This window comes from Wickerhamomyces ciferrii, contig 00051 (assembly GCF_000313485.1).
Source record: "Wickerhamomyces ciferrii WGS project CAIF00000000 data, strain NRRL Y-1031 F-60-10, contig 00051, whole genome shotgun sequence".
Classification (NCBI taxonomy): domain Eukaryota; kingdom Fungi; phylum Ascomycota; class Saccharomycetes; order Phaffomycetales; family Wickerhamomycetaceae; genus Hansenula; species Hansenula ciferrii.
The window spans coordinates 79,507-95,516 of record NW_011887689.1 but is presented as its reverse complement, the minus strand read 5'-3'; the positions used below and the strand labels follow the sequence as shown (position 1 = coordinate 95,516).

The window sequence follows — 16,010 nt, the reverse complement described above, 5'->3', positions numbered from 1 at the left end:
TGCCATCAACTATTCAATCATATTTTTCAAAGATTCATCTTGATTCTGAGTTGAAGGGTTCAAAATCTTATCACTGTCTAATAACGAAGGTAATGCACCATTATAAGCAACTCTATTAACAGTGTCTTTATAGTTTGAATTGTTATCATAAGTCTGTTGAGAAATTGCATTCTTTGTTGAAAGTTTGATGATCTGATCTTTAATACCACTTGGATTAGTACCTTTTTGTAATAGAAGAGCACCAAGACCTGCAACAACAGGTGTAGCTTGAGAAGTACCGTAATACTTAATGGAAGTTGAAAAATCAGCAGAGTTCAAAGACTCAACAGCAACACCTGGTGCAAAGACATCAACAGCTGGGCCCCAATTAGAGTATATAGCGATTGTATCAGATCTATCATCCAAAGCACCAACCAATATAGCATCTTTTGCACTTCCTGGTGTATAGTTTGATGCATTTTGATTTGCATTACCTGCAGCTGCAAAGACAATTAAACCTTCCTTAACAGCAGCACTTATAGCATTGTTGATAGCATCACTTTTTGGACCACCAACTGAATAGTTTAAGACAGCTTTCCCATTCTTACTCTTGAATTGCTTTGTAGCCCATTCAAATCCCCTGAGAATGGATTCAGTAGTACCACCATTTGAACCAAGTACTTTAACATCCACAATTGAAATATTTTTGGCAACACCATATGTATTAGATCCAATGATACCAGCAACGTTTGTACCATGACCTGAAGAATCACCATCTTTATCATCTACAAAATTTGCACCATGAGATGCTCTACCACCAAAATCTGGGTGATTAACTGCAATACCAGTATCTAGGACATAAGCTGTTATATCTTCTGCAAGGGAATCATAATAGTATTTAGTTGGTGTTTGACCTAATAGACTCTTGTTGAAAATACCTTCTCTTTGTGAAAGTCTTACCAAATGTCTTGGTGCATTTTGTTGAACATATAAGTTACCATCTAATAAACCCTGTGCTTCAAAATCATGATCTGAACCTGTTGAGTTATAACCACCTTGAGCAGAATCTGAAGGAGCACCAACTTCAGCAGTAGCACTTGCAACTGGTTCCAAAGTTGTGGTACCATCACCTGGTTTGATATCACTATCCTGTACAGCCTTATCATTGAAGTTTATAGCACCAATTTGTTCATTGGGGAAAATTGCTTGAATGATTGGATTTTTTTGAAGTTGTTCTAAGAAACTAGATTCAAAATCACCAACGACAGCTTTGAAATCACCAAACTCAATGACATTATTTTGTGAAGCTTGTACTCCAAATGATGAGACTAACCCTTGGTTTAAAAAATCTTGAATTGTATTACCTGTGTTTAGTTGAATAATGGAAGAATCAGCAACAATAGTTTGGGCTATTAGCGAAAGAATGGTTAATGGGATCCACATCATTGAGAAAATGTTGAGTTATAGCTTTGAATAACATCATTATCATACCCATTTCAAGACTTCAATATGGAAAAGATCTTGCTCTTATACTCCACAAGCTATCACAAGCTATAAACATAGCTTGTTAATTTTTGATCCAACTCCCTTAGCCAGCTGTTTCCATGCGTCATCAAAAAGAATACTTGATGTGTTTTGAAAGTACCAAAAAATGCAGCCTGCAATGCTCTGTTTATTGTTCTTTGTAGATCTTTCGCTAGACAAGAATGGTAAAGTACATACCTCAAGTACTGCTGGTTCTTGATAAAACCGGGATGGTTCAAAAATATATCAGGGTCAAAGCCTCTTGTCGGAACTTTTGTATGAAGGTAAAATTGAAACCAATAATTAAGAACTATAACCTCAGTGATACGCTAAGATATCAAAACACTGGTTGTAAACCACTATTTAAATCTCAACAACAGCTCGGAATCAAAACGATTTAGTGACGTTTTGATCAAACCTTTTTTCACCAGCGACGCATATAGAACCGCAAATCTTAACTTCATGAACAAGAAGGGAACCGAAATTGGGAAACTAAAGTAGCTGAAATTAGCAAGTATTGATTACTATTGAAAGGATAGTTCAGATTTTTTTGTGAGATCTGGTACGTCACCGTACAAGTAACGAGATTGAGATTGGTAAGATTGAAGTAGGATTCAAATCAGATCTAGTTTAACTGTGTAAACGTATGGCATATGACTACTAATATTGTAGATTGTTTGAAGATATAATGATTAAGTTTTGAAGAGTTTTGTTCTATAAAAAAAAAAAAGTGGTTATGGAATAAAGTTCTCTGTATCTCATTAGAGAAGACATAAGCTGGTATATATCACTAATAGTTTTCTTCGATATACTTTCTCAATGATTGGTCTTGAGATAAAGTTGATGAAGCATTAATCGTATCAAAAGTGTTTTCAATACCATTATAAACAACTTTATTAACTGTAGTTTTGTAATTTGAATTTTCATCATAAGTTTTCTTAGAGATCGCATCTTTAGTTGACATCTTGATGATTTCATTTTTGATTTGATCTTTAGGAACACCTTTTTCTAATAAAGTAGCAGCTAACCCAGCAACAATAGGAGATGCTTGAGAAGTACCATACCATTTGTTAAGATTTGGATTACCATTGTTACTAACAGAGACGACACCAGCACCTGAAGCAAAAATATCAACTCTTGAACCCCAATTTGAGAAACAGGCAATAGTATCAGTTTGATCATCTAAAGCACCAACAGCAATTGCATTTTTAGAAGTAGCTGGTGAAAACCCTTCAGTATCTTTATCAGCATTACCAACAGCAACAACAACTGATAATCCATCTTCGTAAGCAGCATCAACAGCTTGATTTAAGGCTTCATATTTTGGAGAACCAAGTGATAAATTAGCAACAGCTGTTAAGTTTTTTGACTTACGATCATTATTAGCCCATTCAATACCTTTCAAGATTGATTCCAATGAACCTTGACCATTTGAACCAAGAACTTTAATGTCAACAAGTTGAACATCTTTAGCAACACCATAAGTTTTGGAGCCAACGATGCCAGCAACGTTTGTACCATGACCATTGTTATCACCATCAGATTCACCATTAACAAAGTTTGCACCATGAGATGCTCTACCTTCAAAATCATCTTGATCAATAGCAATACCTGTGTCAAGAACATAAGCAGTAACACCTTTACCAGTTTCCCTGTATTTATATTCAAATGGACCATCTTTATTAAAGATTCCTTCACGCGAAGATAATCTAGCTAAATGTCTTGGAGCATTTGATTGAGTAGTAACACCATCTCTTTTAGCAAATGTTGAGTCACGTTGTGCATTTGGTGAAAGAACTGATCTTTTAACAGGATTTTTAGATCCAGGAGTAGCGTCCTCAACAGTTTCTGGAACAGGCGCAAATAAAGTGATATCAGTATTTGGGAAAATATCATTAACAAAAGGATCAGCTTTTAATTTACTTAATAAATCATCTTCAAAATCAGAAACAAAAGCTTTGAAACTACCAATCTCGATCTTATTCTTAGTAGAATCTGATTTTAAACCTAAAAGATCAGCAATTGATTCTTGTAGATAATCATCAAATGATTTATCACCTTGTAATTGAACAATAAATGATGAAGAAGCTGCTGAAACAGCTTGAGCAATTAATAAAAGTTGACAAATTGGGATCCACATTGTTAGTTGGAAATAAAGGAGTGACTGTTAATGTGAAATAAAGGAGTATATGTGTTTGATGATGAATTGAAATAGAGAACAACTGATAGTTTGATGAAGAATATAAGCTCCTTTTATAGACTTTTCTTTCAAAAATGTACCATCATCCTAAAGCAACTTATCAAGTTCTGGACTTTTAATTCTTATGACATTCCAATATTAATCGAAATATCATTCCCCTATATAACGTTGAGCATGCATCCCCCTGAAAATTATTAATTAATATATGTCACTTTAATTATTCAGGGCATCTTTAATGTAGTAATTCAGCATAATACTTGAAAATCCTTAGTTGTTCCGCTCATATACGGCCACATCACCTTTCAACAATCACCGAAATTTTCTCTGAAAACATCATATACTGTCTACCTGATATGATAAGTATAGTTTGGGTTCCAATTACAAGTCCTTAGGCTTTATTCTGACTTCATTTTCCACTTCAAAAATGGGTAAATTGTGAGGTCTGTATAAGGTGAACTCCTTTGAGATCTCAAAAAACAAAACATTACCAACGCAGTCCTTCAGTACCCAAAGGTCCAGAGCTGTGAAGACCATAAGATCTCGGTTTTTCAATAAACATTCAACAAAAGCTGCTAAAACAGAGCACCTTTATGATCATTGATCACCTATAATTTAAGCAGATGAGCATCATGTAAGCCTGTCCTCATTCTTCATCAAACGTAATTCTTCCTGTCGGCTTTTGGTAAAACCATTTCCCTTCAGAGTAATTAACATGTCCAGATTTGAATTTTAGCGTGTTCTTATGCACAGATTCTTATTTAATAAACCGATGTTGAATCATCTTGTGCCTTTAATCATGAAAAAATCCCAACTGATACAATGTAAAGCTTCAAATACCATCAGTTAAATCTGGAAAGTAAAGCATCAAGAATAAGTATCCAATAGAAACTATTTTTTAAATCAAATGTAGTCCGAATTCAGAACCAGTACCGTTAAAGTACTATTTAATTCCATTGAACATGGATAGAATTTTTGTCTAAGCTCATTTGACCCAATAATATTTTTCATCCTTGGGTTATCAATACACATTTAGTCTAGTTCTTGATTGGTATCTGTATGTTCTGATCTCCATTTAATACAGGTAATTCTAGTATGATTCATATGATCTTGTTTCTGAAACACATTTCTGAATGAAAATATAAAAATGTTTTGGTTCATTTGCTCAATGATATAAATGTTGAATTTATGGTGTTCGGGTTTACAAATAGACTTGATAATCAAAGAACTAATTTATATTGTTTCTAACGAATTATAAAGAATTGTAAAGAAGTGTAAAGGGGTATTTAAATTGTATCTATGAAAGTTTTGAACCTATTCCAAGTATTTACGTAATGATTGGTCTTGTTTCAAGTGGGATGGGTTGGAAATCTTATCTGGTGAATTTTCAATACCGTTATAGACAACTCTATTAACAGTTTGTGTATAGTTTGAATTATTATCATAAGTTTCTTGAGAAATAGCATTCTTAGTTGATAATTTGATCAATTCACTCTTAATATCACCAACAGATGTACCTTGTTGTAATAAGATAGCAGCTTGACCTGCAACAACTGGTGTAGCTTGAGATGTACCATAGTATTCACTATAACCATTTGGATATTTGTTACTTAAAGATTTAACATCAGCACCAGAAGCAAAGATATCAACTCTTGGACCCCAATTTGAATAGATAGCAATGGTATCAGTTTGATCATCTAATGCACCAACAACAATTGGTGAGTCTGCAGAACTTGGACTGTATAATTCTGTATTCTTTGCAGAGTTACCAGCAGCAGTTAAAACAACCAATCCATCTTTGAAAGCAGCATCAGCAGCTTGATTGAAAGCATCATTTTTCAAAGAATTCAAAGATAAATTGGCAACAGCTTTGATACCTTTCTTTTTACGATCATTATTGGCCCATTCAAGACCTTTCAAAATACCAGATAAAGGACTTGATGGTTGATCACCAAGAACTTTAACATCAACAATTTTGACATTTTTAGCAACACCATAAGTCTTTGAGCCAATAATACCTGCAACGTTTGTTCCATGACCATTAACATCACCTTCACCTTCTTGTGTGTTGAAATTTGCACCATAACTAGCTCTACCTCCAAAATCTGGATTATCAATAGCAACACCAGTATCTAGGACATAAGCAGTAACACCAGATCCATCACCATCATAGTTATATTCTAATGAACCAGTTTCATTAAAGATACCTTCTCTTTGAGATAATCTTGCTAAATGTCTTGGTGCATCTTGTTGTGTAGTAATATCATTATTTCTTTTAACAAAATTTGGTTCAGTGTATGGTTCTAATGTTGATCTTTTACGTAAATGAGGACCTATTGAATCAAAAACGTTGATTTGAACATCAGGGAAAATGTTCTTGATGATTGGATCTGCATGAAGTTTCCCTAATAAACCTTCATCAAAATCTGCAACGAATGCTTTGAAATCACCAATCTCAATGGTATTATTATTATCTGGTTTAGTTGAAAGAACACTAGCAATAGCTTGGTTTAAGAAATTTTCAAAAGTGGTAGAGCCATCTAATTGAATAATGAATGGAGAAGAAGCTAAGACAGCTTGAACAATTAATAATAAAGAAGCGACTGGAATCCACATAGTGTCTGTACTGTGTAAGTGTTTTGGGTCTAAGACAAGATCTGGTAAATCTTATTCATTGTGAAGATATACCATACTTTATATACACAGATTTGAAAGCTCATCATAAACATCTTTCAAACTTGAAAGTTTTAACTTCTGATAAAGCAAACATTTGTACTGTAGTATGCATCGAAGCCTGAAATACCAAATGAGTGGTACGACGTAGTAAATTTCCGATTAATCATATGTATTCGTGCAAAGATTCATCACGAACAAAGATAACCTGAAATTTGAACAGACCGATGCTATTATTCAACATAAACCGACATTTTGTAGCCTATTGCTGTAGATAAAAATAATACACAGTTTTTTGGCTAAAGTATAGTGTGTTAAAACCTCAGTTTTAAACCAGTCAAACACATATTCGTTGATATGGAGTTGTGTCTTGTTATGTAAATCACGTCATGTATGGGCTTTAAATTATGCAATAGCTAAAGTTTTATTTCCCCGGATCAACATGGCTATAAACCAATCATTTCACTTGGATTCAGCTGAAATAGGTTTGAAAAGTTGAAAGATAGGGCTACATCGCTACATCTATTAATCTTGATTAAGTATCTGTGCGTTATATAATATGTCAATGTAAACCGCAAAAGTGTTGACGCTAGTCTGCTTAATCAGAGTCAACCAGAGTCGACCACCATATCTTGATATACTAGACTTAACTACCATTTGGTTACAATATATCCCTGACTCAGATTCCATATCACGGATAAGATTCTTGAAACTGTGACTTCGATTCCACTGTGGTTCTATTTGAGTATAAGTAGAATTACTTGTATTGAAAGTTAAACGACAGTGCATAATTTAGTTCAAGTACTGCGGAACCTCTCTCTACCATAGGATAGCACCAAGTTCAGCTGATTCCACACTATACCCAGAGCTTCATATTAAAAGACACCACTATAGTCCAGATATGACCAGAACAGGGGTTTTTTTTTCAATGGTATCTACAGTATAATCAATGCATGAAGTATTATTATATTAAAAATCATAGGACCTCAAAACCTCATTAGGTAACAAAAAAAACCAATCAAGTTGTAATAGTACATATAATAGTGTAGTATGAGTAGAATAACCAGTTAAAAAACACAATATCAGCTAACATGGGTTGACTATTAGCTCACCCAATAAACTTCTTCAAGCTTTGATCTTGTTCAAGAGTTGAAGGATTTGAAACTTTATCATTCAAGCTAATCACTCCATTATTAACAACTCTATTAACAGTTTGTGTATAATTTGAATTATGATCAAAAGTTTCTTGAGAAATGGCATTTTTAGTAGCCAATTTAATCAATTCACTCTTAATGTCTTCTTTAGCGACGCCTTTTTCCAATAAGATAGCAACAAGACCAGAAACAACAGGAGTAGCTTGTGAAGTACCATACCATTGAGTTGGTGGGAAGAACAAAATGTTACATAATGATTCAACTGCAACACCTGAAGCGAAAATATCAACATCTGGACCATAATTTGAAAAAATTGCAATAGTATCAGTTTTATCATCCAAAGCTCCAACTGTAATAGCATCTTGAGCTGAAGCTGGACTAACATCTTTAGCATCAATGTTTGCATTACCAGCAGCAACAACCATAACAAGACCATCTTTATAAGCAGCATTGACAGCTTCATCTAGAACTTGAGTTTTTTCAGTACCTAAAGATAAATTGGCAACAGCTTTAACACCTTTTTGTTTTCTATCATTGTTTGCCCATTCAATACCTTTTAAAACTGATTCAGTTGAACCACCATCTAGTAAGCCTGCAATTTTAACATCAATGATATCAACTTCTTTTGCCACACCATAAGTTTTAGATCCAATGATACCAGCAACATTTGTACCATGACCATAAAAATCACCATTGATACCTAAAAATGCAAAATTACCACCATGTTTAGCTCTTCCTTGGAAATCTGGATTTAAAATAGCAACACCTGAATCCAAAACATAAGCAGTAATACCTTTCCCTGTATAATCATATTTATATTCAAATGGAGATTTCTTATTGAAAATACCCTCACGAGATGATAATCTAGCTAAATGTCTTGGTGCATTTTGTTGGGTTGTAACACCATCACGTTTACTGAACGTAGAAACATGTTCTGGTTCTTTTTGTAAAACTTTTCTATATCTTCTTACTGGTTCAATATCATCTAATTTAACACCTTGAGTACCAAGTGTAATATTTGGGAAAACATTACTAACAAGATCATGATTTTTCAATTGATCAACTAATTTATCATCAAATGAGGTAATGAAAGCCTTGAAATCACCAATTTCAATTTTATTATCATCACTTGGTTTAATATTTAATGTCTGAGCAATAGAATTTTTTAAATAATCTTCAAATGATGTATTATTGCTCAATTGGACAACATATGATGAATGTGCCAATATAGTTTGTGCAACCAGTGCTAATACTGTAATAGGTATCCACATCATTATCTTTGAAACCCCTATAGATCTTATAATCTTGCTTCATCTTGAATGAGATCTGAGATATAATTATGGGCCATCTTTCATACTTATATAGATTTCATAGTAGCCAGGATCAGCATTTAGATTTCAAGCACCTGGTACATTCATATCACAAATTCATACATATTGTACTCGTATAACAACCATGGAAACAACTCAACATCCTTAGTTCCCAATTCCCAACCATTCCTTTACAAACCAGGTATAAAAGCCTGAAAAAAGAGTAATATAATCATCGGAAAAAACGTTATACACGATTCGCGATCCTTGTTTTAAGATGAAACCACCAATAACCGTATAATGGTTGGATCTTTATATCTCAATTTTGCCTAAATGGGAAGGCAATGGTGATATTTCGATACTGGTTCTTATAGGGTTTGCTGTACTAGGTGCTTAAGCTGATTGATATTTGGTGTAGTTGTGGAACAGGTTCACAGAGAAATCACACCATAATGATGCAGAGTTGATGAGGATTTGAGGTTTGAGGTTTGAGGGTAGTGATGGAAAAAGTATAGCATATAGGCTTTGAAAGTATCCAAAAGTACATGAATTTAAGCTAAAGTCTTTCTCTATTCATGTTACCCACTTCATATCTCAGACATAACCCATTCCTTATGTTCTTGGATACCTCATCATCCTTTATCCCTGCACAGATATGTTGATTTTTGGCTGCTTTCCATCACGTTTACTTACATTATAAGATACAGTAACTACAATTCTCTTCCTAAAATATTCATACATTATAATTATGTTTCTTTATCAATTATTTATTGTTCATACTTATTCAATATATTGACGTAATGAATCATCTTGTTGTTCAGTAGATGGATTATCAATCTTATCAGCAGTATCTTCAACACCATTGTATAAGTTTCTATTAACAGTATTTGCATAATCTTTATTATTATCATATGTTTGTTGAGAAATAGCATTCTTTGTTGATAATTTAATCAATTCATCTTTCAAGTTACCAACAGTAACACCACTTTCCAATAATTGAGCTGCAACACCTGCAACAATTGGAGATGATTCGGAAGTACCAAACCATTGACCACCTGAAGATGCAAAGATGTTATTACTAGCTGATTCAACATAAGCACCTGGAGCGAAAATATCAACATCTGGTCCCCAATTAGAATAAATGGCAATAGTATCAGTATGATCATCTAAAGCACCAACTGTGATTACATTCTCTGCAGAACCAGGTGAAGTATTTTTAGTATCAATATTAGAATTCCCAGAAGCAACAACAACTGGTAAACCATCTTTGTAAGCTGCATTAACAGCTTCATTTAAAGCATCAACATAACCACCACCAAGTGATAAATTAGCAATACCTTTAATATTATTCTTTTTTCTATTATTATTAGCCCATTCAATACCTTTCAAAATACCTTCAGTAGAACCTCTACCTTGACCATTTAAAACTTTAACATCAATAATACTAGCATCTTTAGCAACACCATAAGTTTTGGAACCAACAAGACCTGCAACGTTGGTACCATGACCATTATAATCACCATTTAATTCGCCAAAAACAGCATTATAACCAAATTTAGCTCTTCCTTCAAATTCTGAATTTAAAGTAGCAACACCAGAATCTAAAACATAAACAGTAATACCATCACCAGTTTCTTTATATTTATATTCAAAAGGTTCTTGTTTGTTATAAATACCTTCTCTTGATGAAATTCTTGCTAAATGTCTTGGAGCATTAGATTGTGTGGTGACACCATCTCTTTTGGAGAAACTTGATTTGGATTTTGTTGATTCAGATTCAGGTTCAAGAACTTGTCTATATCTTTTTTGTAAATTTGAGTTTGATGGTTGTGAATCAAAGATTGAGATTTCAGCATTTGGATAAACATTATGAACAGAAGCATCACCTTTTAACTTATCTAATAAAGATTCTTCAAAATCTGCAACGAATGCTTTAAAATCACCAATTTCAATTTTTGAAGAATCATTTGATGGTTTAATACCTAATAATTGAGTTATTGATTGTTGTAAGTAATCTTCAAAAGTTGATTCACTTTTAATTTGAACAATATAAGAAGATGAAGCTAAAGCAGCTTGAATGAAGAAAGCTAAATATTTAAGTGAGATCTTCATTATGGGTATATCTAAGAAACTTCACAGTTGATGAGACATAAATATAATAACAGTACATCAAGATTCAAGAGCGAGATCTTGTCATTTATATAAAGATCCATTAACCAGTAGAATATGGATCTTCAAATTGTAACCATACTTTACCAATGCAAACATCCGTAAACCTGGTCTTGTTCCAACTTTCAACTTCCCAGTCAAAATTTCATAAAGATTTGTTTACCTGAAATCAAACAAAACCTCGAGAAATTTGTTAAGAGACGCGACGTTTCTTATTATACTGAAGATCTTCTGTACTTTACGTAATTTTAGCAGCTGTTTTGTTGCTTTTGTTCAACTTGTTGATGTTTGTAAATCATTAACGAGAAACTCCATTTGGTAATTGTGGATTACTTTTTCAAGTTTCTACGGGATTTCAGGTGCTGGTCCACTGCCCTTTTCTGAAAGTATTTGAAAGTTTTTGAACATAAGAGAGACAAGGTATGAGATCTAATTAGACTTCTTCAACCAGAAGGAACTACCAATGAAGGAGATCTCAAAAATTTACCATTATTTCATATCCCTCTCCTTATTATCTCCTATCGTATTGTTGCTATCAAGCACTTGGAAAATGTATCATGTACACTTTACATGAATAAGACCCGTAACAAGTGCATAATCAAAGTGTGTAATTAACTTTGAGTTGTTTAACTTTCCTTCATAATTATAGGTAAATACTCATTGATTTAGGTTCAACGTATGATTGAATATCACATTCAAAGATCGACAGTCAATTACTATGGTACGTTTATGTGTAGTAACTACTAAAGCCACTAGTGATCTAAGGCCTAGGCCTGTAAAAGCTGTCAATATAATCCATTAGACATGGGGATATGTATGTAACCCATTAATTAACCGAGAAATTATGCCTATCATATCATTGTATCATATATATTAATTATTTAATCATAAAGCACCACAGTTTGAGATCTTTGACTTTAATAACCAAGTGAATAATCACCTTTTAACCAATTATTAACAAAATCTAAAGAAACTTCAGGTTGATTATAAGGAACCATATGACCTGCATCATAGATTCTTAAAAATGTAAAATTTCCATAACTTTTAACTTGACCAGATTCAGTACCATTAACAATCCAAGGTTTTAATGTCTTTTCAGCAAATTTTTCACCATGTTTCCAATCTAATCCATCAGCCCAAGCACGATTTCCTAACCAATTACAAATATAATCTTTATCACCTGCATAGATTAATACTGGGATATCTTGATCTAATAATTCTTTAACAAATCCTTGGAATGGTTTAGATTCATCACCTGTTAATGCAAAACTTGAAAAAACATCATCATCACAACCTTTAAAATCTTGAACTTCGGCTCCTAAAGCTTCCTGAACTTCAGGTTTGTTTAAATATTGTTCAATATAACCCATACCGTTATAACATAAATCAGCGTCAGTTTCACATGGACCTCTAATATCATAGAAATTTAATCCTGTTTTTTCAAACGGTGATAATAATTTACTTGAACAATATATAGTTGCAGGGACACAAGCAAATGCATTTTGTAAATTATAACAAGCTTCCACTAATTTCTTACATTTTGGATAATCTTTATTCATTTGATCACAAGCTTCATCACTTAAAACTTTTTTAAATCCACCAAGACCACAAGCCATTGGTTGATAATAAGCATCTTGAATTAATGAATCAGTAATACCATTACCAATCAAAACAGAAGTCAATTGGAATGAACGATCAGCATGATTAACAATTTCTGAAGCAATAGCTGGAATATAATGTCCTGCATAAGATTCACCAGCTATATGAAATTGATTTGTAACAAATTGTGGGAATTTTTGGAAAAATAATTCTAAAAATACAAAAACATCTTTTGCAGCAGCATAACTTGTTGAAATTTTTGCATCACCATAAGAAAAACCAACACCAATTGGTTGTTCTAGGAAAATCACATTTGCATTATTATTCCATGAATATGGATTATAAATAGGTTTTAAATCTGGTCCTAATGAAGATGGACCCAATTCAAAGAATAACCCAGTCATTGAAGAACAACCAGGTCCTCCATTTAACCATAATAAAGTTGGTGCAGTTTCTGGATTATTTCTAGCTTCAAAGAAATAATAAAAAAAATGTTTATCACCGAAATCTAAATAACCACTAGTTTGATTAACAGTATCAATACCTAATTTCTTTGGGTCAGCTTTATTTATTCTTAATTGATGTTCAGGATATTTAGAATTAGTTATAAATTCATATTTTGAAGAATCCAATTGTTTAATATTTTGTAATTTTGCCCTTGGTGAACTTGGGATTTTGGAATCAAATTCTTTGAATTTTTGTTCAATTTCATTACTACTATGAGTTTTCAAGATTTCATACAAAGCATCTTCAACATCTGCTTCGATTATTTCATTTGATTGATCTTGTGATGAACCACCCCAAATTTGACTCAATTCTGACAGTTGTAGAGATAATTGGGGTAAATTGATTTCATAATTGATGAATGGGATATTCAGAGACACAGCGAGAGCACTGGTGACCAAAGCAGCAGTTGGAATTAACCTCATTGTATACCAATTGACCTTTTGCTTTCTCAAGTTGTCTTAATTGAAAAGGGAGGCAAAAGTAAAAGATTAAAACAATAAATTTTGTTATCAGTGGAGCAAGAAAAACAAAATTCGCGGGTGGTTAATTAAAAAAATATACGGGCGAAATTTTTTGATTAACAAGATTTTGACATAAAAATAAGCAGAAATTTAGACAGAAAGTGGAAATTTAGGCAGAAAAGAATGGCTGTGAAGAGACATTTCACAGGGAAGCCAGTTGGCGAAGAGTATGATGAGTCCAGTAGTGAGGAGGAAGTGGAAGAAGTGGTTGGTGAAGAGCCAGTTCAACATCAACAGAAGAATATAAAGACGAGTATTAATATAAGGCCAATTGAAAAAGAAGTACCCAGAGAAACAAAGTCAGTGGAGAATGTGAATGTTGGTGAAGATAATAGTATAAGGGAGAGTGCTGGTATTGAAAAGAAACAGGAATCAGAAGAATCTAGTGAAGAAAGTGATGAGGAATCAGAATCAGATTCAGACTCAGATTCAGATTCAAGTGATGATGAACCAAAATTATTAAAACCTGTATTCATATCCAAATCCAAAAGATCACAAGCAATAAAACAAACATCAAATCAAGATAAATCAACAAAAGATAATGAACGAACATTGAAAACTATAGAAGCTCATATAAATCAAGATATAGAACAACGTAAGAAAGAAAAAGAATCAGAGATAAACCTTGGTGGTATAGATGATACTGATGATTTAGATCCTGAATTAGAAAGGAAACAATGGGAATTAAGACAATTAACACGAGAAGAAAGAGATCGTGCCAAATTAGAGAAAGAACAAGACGAGTATGAAGAATTAGAGAATAGAAGATTAAGAACCGAAGAAGAAAGATTAAAAGAATATGAAGAAAACAAGAAAGAACAAGAACAAAGAGGTAAAGAGGATAAACAAAAAGTTAAAGGTGCATTTTTCAGAGATGAAGCATTGTTGAAAAGAGATCTTGGTGAAGAGAATGAAAAATATGATAAGACTTTATTACCACAAAAATATGATCCCAAGGCACATAAATGAACAATTTGATAGTGATTATTCTGTAGCTTCACTCGATCTCTTATCTAATAGTACAAGTTGAACTGATTAAAAGATATAATTCGTAGAAAAGTGATTCTTTCATCTATTTATATATCTACTATTGGAATGACGTCATGTATATCAATTACGACAGGATCCTTGGAACAATAAAGAACCATTGAAAAGACATAAAAAGAGATCGAATATATTGATTTGAGCTAGTTGTAACCCAAAGAATGACTGCAATAAAACTCAATGGGATCAATTCGATAGTCCTAATCAATAATCTACTAATCTCATACAAAATTCAACTTTCTAGCTTTCTTCCCAGCTAAAAAATCAAAGGCTGAATGTTTTTTTTTTAATACCCGGTACTGTGGAAAGAAAAAATCTAGAAGTAATAACGATTTTTTCATTATTGTGTCAAACTTTAAGACATATAAAGCAATCAGAATATCCAATTCATTCATTCTCCTTACCTTTTCCTATAATCATATCATCAACAGCTAGTCAATTGGCTTAAGTTCAACTATTAATATTCATCACATACCACAAACATAATGTCATCACCATTACCTAAACCATCAAGTTCATTAATACCTTTACCAAAAGACTTACCAGAATTTCTTGCACCTTTCATTCCAAGATTATTAAATTGTAAACCATTCATAACACTTACATATGCCCAATCATTAGATTCCAGAATAGCTGCTAAAAAGGGTGAACGTACCACAATATCACATTTAGAAACCAAGACAATGACACATTATTTAAGATCACATCATGATGGAATTTTAATAGGTTCAGGAACTGCACTTGCTGATGATCCAGGATTGAATTGTAGATTTAAAGAAAATGGGAATCAACATACACCAAGACCAATTATAGTGGATCCATTGTTTAGATGGGATTTTAAAGGTTCAAAATTACAAGAATTAGTTATGAAAGGTGAAAGTTTAGAACCATGGATTATTGTTGCAGCAGGTATTGAAGAAAAAGTCCAAGATAAGATTGAATTCTTGGAGAAATTAGGTGGGAAAGTAATACCATTAAATTTAGATTCAAATAATAAATTAAAATGGGAAGATATTTTTTTAACTTTGAAAATTAATGGTATTGATTCAATAATGGTTGAAGGTGGTGCTAAGATAATTAATCAATTACTTAATAGTCAAGGAATTGTTGATAGTTTAATCATAACGATTGGTCCATGTTTCCTTGGTGATCAAGGGGTTGAAGTTAGTCCGCCACAAGGAGTCAAGTTAAGAAATGTTCATTGGTGGAAAGGTGTACAAGATACAGTTATGTGTGCTAATTTAATTGATTGATTTTACTTAATGATTATGAAGATTGATGAAGTAAGTTCTACTGTATTGTAAGTAAATTTCGAAAAGGCTCAAAAAATGTA

General features: G+C 32.8%; 8 protein-coding genes across 8 annotated transcripts; 2 read left to right on the top strand and 6 right to left on the bottom strand.

Moving 5' to 3' along the window:
* Positions 1 to 9: 9 nt before the first annotated feature.
* BN7_2293 (S8 family peptidase) lies at positions 10 to 1,425 on the bottom strand (the record flags this gene model as incomplete). Its single annotated transcript, XM_011277104.1, has 1 exon — positions 10 to 1,425. One exon carries the CDS (start codon positions 1,423 to 1,425, stop codon positions 10 to 12), a length of 1,416 nt encoding a protein of 471 aa, XP_011275406.1.
* Positions 1,426 to 2,293: 868 nt separating this feature from the next.
* BN7_2292 (S8 family peptidase) lies at positions 2,294 to 3,643 on the bottom strand (the record flags this gene model as incomplete). The annotated part of the gene is made up of 1 exon (XM_011277103.1): positions 2,294 to 3,643. The coding sequence occupies one exon, from the start codon at positions 3,641 to 3,643 to the stop codon at positions 2,294 to 2,296; it is 1,350 nt and encodes a 449-aa protein (XP_011275405.1).
* A 1,371-nt stretch (positions 3,644 to 5,014) lies between these two features.
* On the bottom strand, positions 5,015 to 6,316 carry BN7_2291 (S8 family peptidase; the record flags this gene model as incomplete). Its single annotated transcript, XM_011277102.1, has 1 exon — positions 5,015 to 6,316. One exon carries the CDS (start codon positions 6,314 to 6,316, stop codon positions 5,015 to 5,017), a length of 1,302 nt encoding a protein of 433 aa, XP_011275404.1.
* Positions 6,317 to 7,481: 1,165 nt separating this feature from the next.
* On the bottom strand, positions 7,482 to 8,801 carry BN7_2290 (S8 family peptidase; the record flags this gene model as incomplete). Its single annotated transcript, XM_011277101.1, has 1 exon — positions 7,482 to 8,801. One exon carries the CDS (start codon positions 8,799 to 8,801, stop codon positions 7,482 to 7,484), a length of 1,320 nt encoding a protein of 439 aa, XP_011275403.1.
* An 816-nt stretch (positions 8,802 to 9,617) lies between these two features.
* Positions 9,618 to 10,949, bottom strand: BN7_2289 (S8 family peptidase; the record flags this gene model as incomplete). The annotated part of the gene is made up of 1 exon (XM_011277100.1): positions 9,618 to 10,949. The coding sequence occupies one exon, from the start codon at positions 10,947 to 10,949 to the stop codon at positions 9,618 to 9,620; it is 1,332 nt and encodes a 443-aa protein (XP_011275402.1).
* A 974-nt stretch (positions 10,950 to 11,923) lies between these two features.
* Positions 11,924 to 13,534, bottom strand: ATG42 (carboxypeptidase C; the record flags this gene model as incomplete). The annotated part of the gene is made up of 1 exon (XM_011277099.1): positions 11,924 to 13,534. The coding sequence occupies one exon, from the start codon at positions 13,532 to 13,534 to the stop codon at positions 11,924 to 11,926; it is 1,611 nt and encodes a 536-aa protein (XP_011275401.1).
* A 222-nt stretch (positions 13,535 to 13,756) lies between these two features.
* On the top strand, positions 13,757 to 14,602 carry SPP381 (U4/U6-U5 snRNP complex subunit SPP381; the record flags this gene model as incomplete). Its single annotated transcript, XM_011277098.1, has 1 exon — positions 13,757 to 14,602. One exon carries the CDS (start codon positions 13,757 to 13,759, stop codon positions 14,600 to 14,602), a length of 846 nt encoding a protein of 281 aa, XP_011275400.1.
* A 560-nt stretch (positions 14,603 to 15,162) lies between these two features.
* On the top strand, positions 15,163 to 15,930 carry RIB7 (2,5-diamino-6-(ribosylamino)-4(3H)-pyrimidinone 5'-phosphate reductase; the record flags this gene model as incomplete). Its single annotated transcript, XM_011277097.1, has 1 exon — positions 15,163 to 15,930. The coding sequence occupies one exon, from the start codon at positions 15,163 to 15,165 to the stop codon at positions 15,928 to 15,930; it is 768 nt and encodes a 255-aa protein (XP_011275399.1).
* Between the last annotated feature and the right edge of the window lie 80 nt (positions 15,931 to 16,010).